At 33.8% G+C, this 15,766-nt stretch overlaps 1 protein-coding gene across 2 annotated transcripts; it reads right to left on the bottom strand.

Annotated features, from left to right (window-relative positions):
* Window positions 1–742: 742 nt before the first annotated feature.
* On the bottom strand, window positions 743–3,442 carry LOC149564969 (ESCRT-related protein CHMP1B). Of its 2 annotated transcripts, none has more exons than XM_089818499.1 (2): window positions 3,305–3,442; window positions 743–1,658 (listed from the first exon to the last, which is right to left on the bottom strand). In XM_089818499.1, the coding sequence occupies exon 2, from the start codon at window positions 1,600–1,602 to the stop codon at window positions 994–996; it is 609 nt and encodes a 202-aa protein (XP_089674625.1). In that variant the 5' UTR covers window positions 1,603–1,658; window positions 3,305–3,442; the 3' UTR covers window positions 743–993. The 2 variants fall into 2 exon arrangements, with proteins under 2 accessions (XP_089674625.1, XP_089674627.1); XM_089818501.1 differs by having other exon boundaries at window positions 2,945–3,305.
* Between the last annotated feature and the right edge of the window lie 12,324 nt (window positions 3,443–15,766).

Below are 15,766 nucleotides of genomic sequence, written 5' to 3'. Positions count from 1 at the left end.
ATCAAGGCTCCATTGTCAATTTAGAGACTACCCATGAATCTATGATATGCTGATGTTTCCCTCTCCACTTTGAATTGCAAAATGGTTAACCGGTCCACAATCTGTTTAAAAACCTCATGTTCTTCGTTCTGATAAGATGAAAAAGAACAAACTGTTCTCACACAGTGCAAGCGGGTTTTGTCACTGATAAGCATTAAATGTCAACAGGAGAAGTGATGATACCTTTAGTCCGTTCTTAATTCCTTGGAAAATTGTTGATATCTATACTAGTTAGTAATAATTTTATTTGTAGTTAGCCCAAAAACTTATTTCATATTTGTTTTGTTAGTTAAATTATCGATAGATCAAAAAAACGCATTTTTTTTATATTCGAAAGATAATTTGTTTTAATATACATTTTACTTACTGCCACCATAGACTTTGCCTTCTGATATAACCAGAAAAACGGTATACTAATGACAAATTCTCTTACTTGGCCATAATTTTACACAGAAGAACAGTACACTAATATAGCAAGCAGTGGTCATCCGCAATTACAATTATGTCATATACTATTAAATGTCAATTCAAAGAATCTACCAAGGATTGAACAACCAAGAAATCATCTCCAACAAAAATATTTTATTTCACATCAGAGGCAAAACATTTAGATAAAATACTACAGTATGAAAATCACATGGAACAAATGATGCTGATATATAAAACTCAAATATTAAGCAATGCCTGACATTTACACAACATGAAGACAACCCAATATAGATATATTCCCCATAAAAAGAAAAAATATTACATGCGCCACAGCAATCCACGATTAGATATTACATGAAAATCGAAGCCCTTACAAAGATATATCAACAATATAAGTAGACATGTCTCTATGTACTGTTTGAATTTACGAGCTTTCAATATAAAGGACTTTTGCATTATTATCGCAATCATTCAGTCATGATTACCAAAAGGAAAAGCTCATACAACCGTTTAACAAAGGAAAGATTAACCCCTGGACTTCAGCTCTGCAAGACGTCGACTCAAATCATCCTCTTCGACTTTCTCTTGCTTGGCAGGAATTGCATGACCAGCTGCCTGAGGTAGGCCAACAGACACCTCAAGCCCATAATCATCAGCTACCTGTTGCATTAAAGTGCTGACTTGATCCTCTGGAGTGGAAAGAGAAGTGCTACCAGCCATAGCATTCTCGATGAACTGTGACTGTACCTCCATGTTCACAAACTGTGATTCAAATTGATCCATTGTTTCGGACATCTTTTGAAGATTATTACTTGCAAGTGCAGTATCTAATGACCTAACAATTGATGTCATGGATTTGTTGATTGTCATCATTTTGGCTTGAGTATCAAGTTTGGAAACCACAGCATCCAAACGAGAGGCCAAGCGCATGTAGTTTAACTGTTCATTACGTTTCCTGATAGAGTTCTCGGCGTAAATACGAGCTCCATCCATGTTTCCTTTCTCTATGGCTTTTTTAACCTTGAGTTTCTCGGCTTTTTCTTCCTTCTCACATTTTCTGGCTTGTCTTTGCAGGCTCTTGGAGGTAAATTTGAGCTGAAAGATCTGATCCATCAACCTCTCAGTGTTTCCCATTGAATCCTTTGATCTGAAACCCCAAATTAAATAACTTGAGCCCCAAAACTAAATTCCTGCAGGCAGTGACACAAACCTTTTTAAACAAATTACGCATACATCTCAAAAAATTCACAAAATCTTTGGCACAAACATAAAAGAAGGATTCGAAGCACTAATTTAGGCAGTACCTAAATACGGACTTACCAAATACAAAATTTGAAAGCCCTGAAATTCAGCTTACGCACAAAAAGCTCAGAAACATAGCCAATAACTTACCCAAATTCAAATTACTCAAAAGCGCAATAGCTACTAGACTTCGTGTTGGCACCACATTTTAGGTCACAATAAAATATACGCCATTGTTTTCCAGATTTCTATTAAGATCTGAGTTTCTAACTTACAAAAATCCAAATCCCTCTTAAGATTAAGTTAACTCCTAAAAGAATGCTAATATTATAAATAAATTTCAGAATTACATTTATCCAATGTTTTGAAGGCAACAATTCCAAACTTTTAAAATTTAAAAGAATATTGCACAATCACACACACAAGAAAAAACTCAGAGAGGCAGCCATCTTCCATCCAAATTGTGCAGTTGACCAATTTTCAAAAAATCGAAAACATCATCATAAATTTTTTTTAAAATTTCAGCGTTTGATCTTCATAATCTGCATAGTTTGTAGTCGACGACAACAAAAAAAATGGAAAAAAATCACTACGTTTTCCTGAATCTGTAAAAAAAATTTGACTTTATTTTGTCTTTAGTACATTTTAAATAGAATTTAACCTATACCAAAACCCACATAACTGACCAAGTACCAAGCTAAAGATTATTTAAACCTAAACAGATTCCATAAAACTAGCGTCAAAATTTTGAAAACTACAAACAAAAATTACCATAAGTTTGATAGAAATCTTTAAAAGTCCAATAGACTCCTAAGAAGCACACAATAAGGCTTCGCAAAATAGACCCACCAATACCCAACTTGAGCTTTCTCACCCTAAATTACTCCGAATCTCACATTCTATAAATTAGCCAGAATTTACAGTCTGAAACAAACACCCTCCATTAGCCAAGATCAAATCACTCGAACCCACAAGCGATATTTTCCAAATATTGTTTTTTACTCATTAACTAAATTCTAACACCAATATAATAAACTTAACTTGCCAAAGAACAGAATTAACCTTTTAAACTGGAAACCTTAATCAACATTACCAAAACTATAGGGCATGGGGAAAAAAAATCATTTCCTAATTTTTACCCCGAAAACACACATCAATTCCAGAGTTCACATCATATATTAATGCCCAGCACAAAATTGCCTAATTTGTTTTACGCAGCTGCCAAAAAAACAACCTTTCAGACCCGCAAATCCGGATCTCTAAATCCACAGTAAATCGCAACAACAAAGCCAAATTCCTCTTTAAACATCAAATCCCTGTAGTAGCCACGAGCAGATTTCCTAAACTCAAATACTTGATACCTTAAAATTCAAATATTGCTTAGCTAATTCGCGATGAAAACCCTAAAAGGCAACCCTCAGCAGTACCCAATTTAAAAATTACCCCAAACCGCATCAGTTCCATTCAATTTGCATCCTATTTCCACAAATCTCCACTTTTTCTCTTTCTCTCCTTTTAGATGGAAGCAAAAGCACAAATTATTTACGGAAAAATTGAATTAAAGAGGTAGAAACAAACAGGAAATTTAACTTGCCAGGTTTTTCGGATGTTGTAACGAATATATCGATTATCCAGATGACCACAAATTTCCCTTCAGGCAAAAGAAAACCAAAGGTTTGCAAGGTTTGATCTGCTATAATTGTCTCGGCAAGAGAAACTTCCTCCTCCTTTGTGACTTGTGCAACGCACCGGGGTCGTATAAAAATATCTATTTTACGCGTCTTTCCTTTCTTTCGTGATAACTTTTATTGTTATGAACGAATTTTAAAAACCAATAAATAGAAAAGAACATAAGGACCATGTGACTTATAAGGAATCTGTGGAAAATAAATATCCCCACTAAATTAATCAACTAAGTTAAAGCAATTAATTACAGAATTTATGAAATATAAATTATAATATGAAAATAGAATGTTTTACTTACTTTTAACCTTTAATAAAATATTTTGTTAGATTTCAAATAATTGGAAATGTGAATTTAAGAAATGTATTAGAAATAGATATAGTTTGCAGTTATTAGTTCTTGCTTTCAGCAAGATACTATTGTTCTTGTTTTTTGGCACGATAATGTATTCTTTGGCAAGATTATATTGTTCTTGTCTTTGGCAAGATTATAGTGTTCTTTGTCTTTGGTAAAATTATTGTATATTAAGTAGATTTTTTCACAACGTAATAATGACACAGATTTAACTTGCAATTTTTTTTCTAATATAAAATGAATTATATTAATAATAATTAATGAGTTTTTTAAAAAAACCTCATATTGCCAATTTTACACTAAATGGTCTTACATAATTTTAACATTTAATTTATTTTTCAAATTTATTAATTTTTTTATTGTTAAAAAGATTTCAAGTTAGTGATGTTACTATTGATATGTTACTTATTACAAAAAATAGGATGGTTCTTTAAAGACATGCTCAAAACAAGCTTAACATATTTTTATCACAATCTAACCCACACATATTATTCAAAACATAAACTCAACAACAACAAATTGAAGACAAGATAATAATTTCAATAATAGTGCATGTACAACTTGTTTAAATGAAACATTTCTTAGAAGCCCCCTCTATAGGGTTGCAGTCTAAGTGCTCACAGTTTTCCCCGCTCAAATCACAAAGCCCTTTATATTTTTGAAGATGACACTTGTTGCACTAGGTCTTATATTCGTAGATTCATTCCTACTCTTGTGATTTGAATCTTTTCTCTATTCATACATACAAAATCAACTTGAATATTTGAACTTATAATAAGTATGCTTATGTTGGAAAATATGTCTTTGGAAGCTTGCAAAGTAAGGATCTTGTTCTTATATTATGCCCTTAGATCCAATTTAATATTTTTTAGTAAATTGAAAAATAAGTAGAAGTTATACCAATGATGATTATGTGATTATAGTAGTGTGTGATAACTTGAACAAAAAAATGATGTAGTAACCTAGTACAAGAATTAGGGTTTTAGTACTCATTAATAGAGTTAGGTGATGTAATCAAAATATGTTGATGCAAAAAGAAAATTGAGCGATAAGTTGTTGACATGAGGTCCACTCCCATTTAAATAATTTCATAATAAAAATAGTGATTTGAACCAAACCTTTGATAGGGGCACATCAACATGGTATATTTCTTCAGAAAAAATTGATTTCTTTGATTATCTAAGTGTCATTAAGTGCTTGGATTTGTAAGGGAGTTCTTCCTATTAATTTATGTTCATTCTTGTTCTTTGTAAGAGTGTACAGCTTTTTTTGTTCTCTTACCCCCCTAGGACCAACATGCTTTGTAGACTTAGGAAATACTGCTAGGAGCAATCACAAAGAGTGGTAGCATTAGATTTAATATTCTTCATAATGGTTGATGAGATCTCCAAGATATCACCTTTTATATTATCCTCGTGTGAAGCCCTTATAGGCAGGTGTCACAAATCTAGTAAAGGGGGGATTTCATTTTTCAATGACCTCTAAAAGAGCATGAGAAGTAGCCAAAGGATATCAAGACTCTAGTGAAATGAAATAATGGTAAAAATAGGTGTGCATTTCATTTTAGGCCTAAAAACCCCACACATGAGCTAACTTTTTAAATCAATGTAGTATTGTGATCTATTGAGAAATGTTTCTTGCACCTCGAATGAATTTTTATAATCTACTTGAGCTTATCACTATCTTCCATTGTCCACCTTTAGAGACATCTCAACATGGAGACCTTGAGAAATCTATTTAAACACAAGCATACACAAGTTGAGCTATCATAATTAGTCATTTTTTTAGAGGTACAATAATAGTTTCTTAGCCCATTACAAATGGACCACAAACTGTCAAATTCTTAAAATTGCAAGGGGAAGTACGATATGCACACCCAAAGATATGCAATAGAGAAAAGTATAAATAATGGAGAATGAAAGGATATGAACCAATATTTAAGGCATAAAATATATCTACTGAGAAACCAATGCACATTTTCCAACACCTTTTCCTTGTCTTCGAGAGGGTTAAAGTCAAGGATGAAAACCATGGCCAGAGGATGAATACATAGGTTACTTCCTTCCAATTGTTAAAGATAAAAGCATGATTACATTTAATTTTGGCCAAGATTTGTGAATTTTTTAATATAAGGGCATGTTCCTACAAAAATTTCATTTCTATTAAACAAATAATCCCTTCCAAAAAATATTTGGAATGGAAGGGAATTGACCTAATTAACAATCACATTAAGAGAGGATGGAGAGGAAGGGGAAAAACTTGAAAGGAGATTGGATATTAAAAGTATCATTCCCTCACAAAGAGACTTTGTAGTGTCATCCTTTAGCCCAACGCCCAAAAGTCCTTTTGTGATATCAAGAAGACAAACCACCAAATGAGACATTGTCAATTATTTCTACAAAACCTTAGCAGTGGAATATTGACCACCATTAGCTAAAACATCGTATTGCTACACATGTCTTTAGACCTTAAATCAACTTGATAACATGTATTTCATGGGACAAGGTTGAAGTTGTGTAAAGGCAACATTAGAATAGAATTAATATAGTTATTATGTTGATGCAAAATATTGTGAGGTTGTACATATAAGAGTGACTTTGAGTGGCATAATGCTAGTAGTGGATGAGTTTGGAGGAAAGGGGTAGTAATGAATGTTTGACAAATCCTAGTTGATTATCAATGACCTAAGAGTGTATTAGAATTATTAGAATAACTAAGAGGGGGGGCGAATCAATTATCCTTGGGTCTAGATGTACCAATTCAACTTTTAACAGCAAACAACTTAGTCAAACTCATAAATCCACTCGACCGATATAGAAAATCATCAATAACTCAACTTATTCATATCAACACTTAGCTCTATGTTTTAGTGTTAGCCAAATTGAAGAAACATATAAAAGTTTATAACATGAGACATGAAAACAACATTCACACAAGTATGACAACAAGATTTAACATGGAAACCCGATTTGGGAAAAACCATCAAGTAACATGCTATCATTTTTTCACTCTTCTGAAGTGAGCTTGGTTAAGAGCCAACCTTGTTAAAGGTTACAAAACACATTGTTAGGTGTGACCCTATTAAATGATTTACTTGTCTTGTTAGGAGTGGCCTTGTTAGACGTCTTTAAAATATTCCATCAGAATGTCACCATGATTAAAGGATATACAACATGACTGGTAGGTCAACCTTGATAAAAGGATTTTGCTACCACAATGGTTAGAATGTAACATCTAGGTTAATCTAATAAAATACAACTCACTTTGCATGTTCAGATCTTCATTTGACCCATTCCTAGTTCATTAACTGGACTTCATCACATCCTCTATCTCTGATCTGCTTGGTAATACTCCAAGCAATCTCTCTTTCACCAACTTCACACGTTTCCTACAGCTATGTTCTTCACGTGTTCTTCACAAATTTACTGGCCAACTCACAAATCACCTCATATGCCTTGGTGTAGGAGCATCTTAGGTGTAAGATAAATCTTGTATCACCCAAAAATATTTCATTCTTATTTCCTAAGTAAGGGTTGTCTCAGTGTAAAGATGTTGTTCTAGAGGGTTGCTACTTAGTAAGTCGGACATACCAGCTCAAAATGTCCTAATTTCAAAGGTGGATATTCATCTTGGATATATTAGCCTGCCAGTTGAGGCTCAGTGTCATATCATGAGTATTTGTGGAGTTATTGCAGATTGTTGGTGTATAATTTTGGTATAAAAACTTCAGGTTCAGTTTTGATAACACTAGAGGCCCCGAATGGGCTCTGAAATGGGGTCAACTAGAGCTTACACAAGTTAGGCCATGTAGATCAAAAGTTGAGGATTCTTAAAAGGGGTTATAATAGCCAATCAGAGAAATGGTTTGAAAGTTATGGCCTTCCAAAGTTAGGTCAACCAAAATTTCCAAAATAAGTGTCAAAGGTGTTTCAGACTGACTATATATGTTATTTTAGGGTTAGTCAATCTCAAGGGTTAGGGTTTGATGTCAAGAAACTTCTTGGGTAGTAAAAAAATGCATATATAAGGAATGCTTGTACATTTTTATCTTAATAAGTTGAAGCCAAGCATTCAAGAGGAGTTGAGTCTGATCTGAATGAACAGTATTCAAGAGGTATACCACTTTTCCTTAAGAGTTAAGGAAAAGTTGAACAAGAAGTTTGATAACAAGAATAGTGGAAGAGGTTGCAGTGGATGGTTTTATGGAAGCTGAAATGATGATCAAAAGAAAAAGGATGAGGCAAGTAGTAGTAATTAGAACCAAAGGGGAAAATTTCTAATCATTTCCACAAGTAGAAAATAGAGATTGTAGAGGAAGAGAGCGACAATTTGGAAGAGGAGGTTTTCCTAGAAAATGTTTTCACTACGAAGAAGGACATAGAGCATTTGAATGTTCCCAGCACCAAGGAAGGATAGATCAAAGAATAGAAGGCCAGGCCAAAGTTGCACATGTTGATGAAGATGCCAAATCATCTTATTTTGAAGATACTGAAAGAGAAGAATTTATAGCTAATATAAGAGTCTTGCTAAGTGGTGAGAATTAACATGATCAAAGGAGAAGGTTTTTTTCACACAAGGTGCAAATGTGAAGATAATGTTGTGATGTGAACATTGATTGTGGAAGAACTAATAATTTAGTCCCAAAAAGATGGTCATGAAGTTAAATCTCAAGAGGTAGAAACACTTGTGTCCATATTGTATTGCATGGGTGCAGGATGACCACAAGTTCATGGTCAATGAGAAATGCTTAGTGAAGTTCAAGGTTGGAAGCTACTAGGATGAGGCACTTTGTGATATCATACCTATGGACATATGTCATATGTTATTGGGTAGGTCGTGGTAGTTTGGAAGGCATGTTGTACATGATGGGCAAGCAAATACCTACACTCTAACAAAGGATAGAGTGAAACATAAGTTGAAGTCATTGAAGGAGAAAGAAGAAAAGGTATGTAGTGCTACCAAAATATGTTTTTTTTTTTTTTTTGAAAAGGACTTTCTCAAAGGCATGAAGCATAAGCATGTGTGTTTTTTCATATTCCAAAAAGATGGTAAAGAAGAAGTAGAGGAGGAAATTTTACTGATGAATTTGAAGAAGTGCAGTTTAATGAAGGAGTTGGTGTACTTGGGATTTGTAGTATCAACAAAAGGTATAAAAATGGACCCTGAGAAAGTGAAGATTATCCTTGAATGGCCTACTCTAAGGAGTGCAACAAAGGTAAGATCTTTTCATGGGCTGGCTTGTTTTTATAGAAGATTTATCAGATATTTTAGCAGTATTTGTTAACACTTAACTGAAACCATGGGAGGGGATAGGAAAGAATTTAAATGGACTGTAGAAGAAAATAAGAGATTTAATTTGTTGAAATAGAAAGTTTCAGAAGAGCTTGTTTTAGTACTTTCGAATTTAAACAAAGTGTTTCAAGTAGAGTGTGATGCTAGTAGTATTGCAATAGGAGTTGTTCTGAGCCAAGAAGGTAGACATGTTGCTTATTTCAATGAGAAGTTGAATGATGTCAAAATAAAATATGTTGTCTATGATTAGGAATTTTATGCTATAGTTCAAGCGTTAAAGAAGTGGAGCCATTATCTTCTTCCTAAGGAGTTTCTTTTGTATACTGATCATCAAGATTTGCAATAGTTGAATAGTCAAGAAAAATTGAACCAAAGGAATTTGAAGTGGGTTGAGTTTTTGCAGAGTTATACATTTTTTTTGAAACATGGGAATGGGAAGTCTAACAAAGTTATAGATGCTCTTAGTAGAAGACAACTTTTGTTGTTAGAGATGCAGATTAAGGTGGTTGGGTTCAAGGAACTCAAGAATTTGTATCCAAGGGATCCTAATTTTGGTGAATCATGGAAAGCTTGTATAGAACCTATTACACTTAACAGGATAAAGTGATTGGATTTTATAATCCAAGATGGTATGTTGTTCAAAGGAAGTTAATTGTGCATTCCTAGAAGTTTTATGAGAGAGAATCTCATCAAGGAGTAGCATAGTACAGGGTTGGCTAGACACTTTGGCAAAGATAAGACCATTGATTTGGTTGTTGAGAATTATTACTGGCCACAATTGCAACAAGATGTGAAGAAGTTTGTACAGAGTTGCAAAGTATGTCATATGAAAACGGAGTGAAGTAGAATACTGGGTTGTATTAGTCATCACCTATACCAAAGAAGTTGTGGGAAGATGTCAGCATGGATTTTGTTCTTGGTTTACCAAGGACACAGTGAGGGCATGATTCCATGTTTGTGGTGATTGACCAATTTTCAAAAATGGCATATTTCATTCCCTAAAAGAAAATTAGTGATTTTGTTCATGTGGTGGTGTTATTTTTTCAGAGAAGTGGTGAGACTACATGGTCTACCAAAGAGTATAGTTTCAGATCAAGATACCAAGTTTATTGGGTATTTCATGGCATACATTGTGGAAGAAATTAAATATAGATTTGAAGTTCATTTCATCACATCATCCACAAATTGATGGACAAACTACCAAAGTTTGGGGAACTTGTTGAGATGCATAGTTGGAGGTAAACCAAAGGGTTCAAATTTGATTTTACCATAGGTAGAATTTTCATAAAATAATTTTGTCAATAAGAGTACTAGTAAATCACCATTCCAAGTTGTATATGGGAGCAGTCCCAAAAATGCTTCTGAATTAAGGAAGTTGGATAAAGGAGAAATAAGTAGGGTTGAAGTGGAAGATTTTGTTGAGCATTAAGCACATTATTAAGATAAATACACAGTACAATGGTAATGAAGATGTGAAAAGGAGGTATAAGAAATTTCAAATTGGAGATGAAGTTGTGGTTCATTTGAGAAAGGAGTGTTATCTAGTGGGTGCATATAATAATATGAAAATGAAGAAGTTTGGACCTTGCAAGATAGTGAAAAGGCATAATCATGGAAATGCCTATGAGGTAGAGTTGCATGTTGAACTAAATATTTCACCAGTATTTAACATTTTAGATCTAACAAAATAGCATGATGTAAGTAATGAAGATGAAGTTGCTAAAGCATGGTGGAGAAGTTCAACTATAGAGGAGATTGAGGAGATATTGAATAGTTGTGTTGGCGAAACTATAAGGAAAGGAACTTATGAAAAGTACTTCATCAAATAAAGAGGGAGGTCAGTAGAAGATTCATCATGGCTAGCAAGGGAGGAGGTTAATCATCTTGGTTTTCATTTGAATGCTTGAGACATGATAGGGTCACTTCTCAAATAACCTCGGGTGTCTAATGCAGGAGCATCCTAGGTGTAAGAGAAATCTTGCATCACCCAAAAATGTTTCCTTTTTATTTCTTAAATAAGGGTTGTCTAAGTGTAGAGTTTTTGTTCTGGAGGCTTGCTACTTAGTAAGGCAACCATAGAAGCTCAAAATATCTTAATTTCAAAGATGGATGTTCATCATTGATACATCAATCTGTTAGTTGAGACTCAGTGCCATATCATGAGTATTTGTGGAGTTATTATAGATTTTTGGTGTGCAATTTTGCTATAAAAATGGCAAGTTCAATTTTGAAGACCTTAGAGGCCTTGGATGGGCTCCAAAATGATATTATTTGGAGCTTGCATGAGTCGAGCTTTGTAGATTAGTAGTCGAGGATTTTGAAAAGGGGTTATAATAGCCAATTGGAGCAACAATTTGAAATTTATGGCCTTCTAAAGTTGGGCCAACCAAAATCTCCAAAATAAGTATCAAATGTGTTTTCAACTAACTCTATATGTTATTTTACGGTTAGTCGGTCTCAAGAGTTATGGTTTGATGTCTATAAACTTTTTGGGTGCTGTTAAAATGCATATATAAGGAATGCCCATACATTATCTAAGACAACTATGGGTGATAGTTCACAGCTCTATGTTGCAAATTATTGTAAGGAAGGTGATGTAGATGCTTAAAATATCCCAAACACTATATTAAATTATTTAATATTCCCCTTGACACTATAATTAATTATATATGTCATGTTCCTCTACTTATTTAATTAAATAGGTTCACTTCCTTAAAGTATTTAAATCTAGTTTAAATACTCCTCCCTAATGTATTAAATTTTTTTTTATACAAAGTACTCTATAAATCCCCTTTTAAATAAATTCCAATTTATTTTTTCCCTCGACTTTATTAAATTCTCTAATCGTATGATTAAGCCAAATCATATTTAATTTAATTATAATCCCACCTAAAACCTAGCCTACCACCCATCACTCTCATCCTTCTAAGTCTATTTTGACTTTTGCATGGCTTGTCCTTTAGCCCATGTGTCTCCCTTGTGGCACCTATTTGGATGTCACATAGATGCCACTTCCCCAAGGTCTCCCTCAAGACTATAAATAGAGCCCTTGTCTCAAGCATTTTCAATCTCCTCCATTGTATTGTTATCATGATAGTTTAAGTTTAGAGCTTTTTTGCATCCACCTCCATTATCTTTGAATGCTTTCAAGAATGGTTGCTTCCATAGCCATTTCTTGAGGTGTTCTTCACTCACTCAGCATAGGTTCACACTCATTTTCATCTCTAATCATCTTGGGATTCATCATAGTTGTGTTTGAGGAGAGCACATCCACATCCCTTAATCTTGAGCACACCAATAAGGTCTCATTTGGGTGCCCGTGTTGAGCTTCTCTGAGGTTATTTGGGATACTTTCTTTGGTTGCACTGGTTTTAAAACTAAGTAGATTAACTATATTTCAATTTATTTGAATCTTGATATACATGTACAACTAACATTTTCTTGTTAACACATGCTCCCAATAGAGAAGAATTTTCATGTATACATTTTGGCATGCCTAGCGGGACCCACATCCCTATTCCAAGAGAAAGTTGGTTAGAAAACTCAAAGGTTTCTAAAAAAACTAAGCATTTTCATCTCTAGTAGGATGCAATGTCATCTACACAGATACTTTGTCATCTTAGTTGATCCTTATCTCCGTAATTTGGTGTCTCTACTAGTGAAAAACTTAATAACCCACCTGAAAAACTGAGACCAAATCTTGTTATGTCATCTAAGTGGTTTGATGTCTTTGAATATTAAATTATGTCATTTGTATTTTGGTGCTTGGAGTTTTGTCATCTAAGTGTATTGTCATATCTATTGTTGTGGATTATAGGTTTTGTCATCTACATTGTGGGTGGTTACAGTTCTATAGTCTTAACTGACTGTCGTCTCTACTTCTTCTGGCATCTGCATTGTTGGCAGTTGCAGTTTCATTATTTCAACTGACTGTTGTCTCCACTTCTTCTATCATCTACAACTTTTGTTGTCTATGAATATCTCCTATCATCTGTGATCTGCAAGTGTAAGTATCAAGTATATCTTACTTGGTTCTTTTTGCCATTTTTGTTTAGTCATTTATGAAGTTTTGTCATTTGTATCTACATTTTGTCATCTCTATTATTTGTTAGATTGCCTAATTTTAAAAAAAATTCTTGATACTTAACCCATCATTTGTTTGATATATAGGGATTACTGATCAAATTTTATTGCAAGAGACAAACTTTGGAGGACTTTAGAATAAGGGGATAAATGAACTTGTATGGTTTAATCATTTGTCCTTTGAATAAATATTGCAAATAATACCAAAATCCAAACAAACTCTCGAATACATTTAAAAATAACATTACATACATACTCTTGAATGTCCTAAAGAGAATTTACACACATTTTATTGGAATGGAGGTTCAAACATAATCTTGAATACTTTAAAGGAATGAACAAGCTTTTTCATTGGAATGGATGTGTAGAATAACAAAATGCAATCTTGAGTGCTTTAAAGGAATTGACAAGCTTTTCATTGGAATGAATGTTAACACACAATCTTGAATGTTTAAAGGATCAAAGAACATTGCAATGAACATTTGGATTTAATGTTTAAAATGAACACCCACTCAATATTTAATGTAGCAAAGGAATTTACTCTATCAAATTTTGAATTGCTTACGTTGACATCGATTGATTTATTTTTGTTGACAAACTCTTGATTTCTTATGTTGACAACATTGTCAAGTTGGAAAGAACATTTTATTCTATAAACATGAGTGTCTTCAAGAATAGGTTACAAAACCTAAAAATCCATTGGAAAAGAACAAGTGTCTTTTAAACCCCAAGGCCACTTATGTATTCTCCCCTCTTGCACCTTTGGGTGATCTTGAGTGCATAAGAAATAAGTGGTCTTGTTTTATTTTTTAGGGGGTTGCTTGGGGATTTCATCACCCCTTGGGATGATCTCAACTCCTATGTTCTGGTGGAGTATAAATATTGGGAGGTGAATCCAAAGACACCTCTCTTGGAATTAAAATCTTGTCACTCTTAGCTAAGCCCCCAACAACTTTATACCTTTGGGAAGTGAAGGTGGAGATTTCGATTACCATCTCCTCCTAGCTGTGTGGCACTATTTTCATTCATCTATAAATTTGGACCTCATGTACCTTGTGTGTACCAAGGATGCCCTCCAATTGATCTTTTTACATCCTAGTGGAAGCCTTAATAGGATTGTTGATGTGTTTGGTGTGATTGAGTGTTGTTAATCCAAAACCGACCAAAACCAATACAAACATCAAATAGGTCCAAATGAGTGAAATGGTGAACTAAACATTTAGTGAGAAAAATAGTTGTAATTAGGTCCTCTTTACTTACATTTATTTGCATAAGTCCTTGTACCTGGTCTAACATTTGAGATTCATTAGATCTTTTCTTCACAACATTTTTGTAAAAATTTTGTGTTTGGTCTTACACAATTGAGGTTATTTTGTTCTTGCCATGTCTGAAAAAGTCAAATTTAAGAAGGGGAAGTTATCTGAACCATTTTCCTACAAGGAATGAAAAAACCTAGTACATAGTGATAAACAATTTTGATATACCATCAAAGACATTAAAAAGGAAGAGGATAAGTAGGATCGTTATGATAGAATTTTGTACAATGCAAAACTTTGAAAGTGGTCCACTTTCCCTAGAGTAAACCCCATATTTCTATTTCCAGAGAGAGGATTAGTTACCCACATAGTGATCATATCACCCTCATTTTCCACATTAATCTATTCCCATCTCATCTTTTTTTGAAGCTTCTAGTCTTCCATTTGCAAACTTTCCTCCAGAGATCATGATCATTTGAACCTTAATCCTTTAGCCTGAGAACATCTTGGTCATAAGACTTCCAAGATGATAACACCAAACTTTTATCCACAAGAAATTTTTTATCATAGTTGCACTCACTCATTTGGGATCACAAGTCCATCTCCAAATATTGAGTCCTCTATTCAATGTCCTATCTTGCCTAAATATCATTTGTCTATCTTTGGTAGGAAAAAGATACTTTTATCCTATATCACACTTGATTTACAGAATCAACAAGGTATTTTGTTCACATTTAGGTTATTTTCCCTTTTGTCATATAAGGTTCAATTTCTCTCACACATTTTCTCCTTCCACAAGCTTTCACCCACCATTTTGGTCACAATTGTCTAGTACAAACACAATTTGGCATATTCACATTTAACCCCATATCTTATTTATTAGAATCACTAAGACAAAAAGAGATGGAGAACCCTTTCCCTCCTTGATCAACCTCATTGGGGTACACATTTCCCCCAGTACAAAATTTGTTATGCCTATCTCAACACCCACATGGGAACTAGAGAAAACCTTTCAAAACACCACTATAGGAAGTAACGCACATGATATGGAAGAAGTAGACCATGATGAAGACATTATTGACAATAATGACATCCTTAATGATGTTCAAACTTTTCTTGTAGACCCATACAACTTGGAAATGTTGGAAAAGTCTAATAGGGTGAACAAAACTGAGATCTTCCTAAACCTTGACAAGGATGGTGTTAATGTCCCTAGAAATTTTGATGAGACCACTTTGTTTAGAAAAATCACCAAAGATGATGTACAAACATTGCCAAATCCCACCATAGCACAAACATCTAGCAAAGGAAAAGAACCAGTAGTGGGAACTAGTTCTATAACTACATCAACTCCAGTACAACCCACGTTCCAATTAAGTGCAGAACA

This window comes from Cupressus sempervirens, chromosome 3 (assembly GCF_028749045.1).
Source record: "Cupressus sempervirens isolate cs-2001-9-10 chromosome 3, ASM2874904v1, whole genome shotgun sequence".
NCBI lineage: Eukaryota > Viridiplantae > Streptophyta > Pinopsida > Cupressales > Cupressaceae > Cupressus > Cupressus sempervirens.
This window is presented reverse-complemented; position numbering and strand designations above follow the sequence as displayed.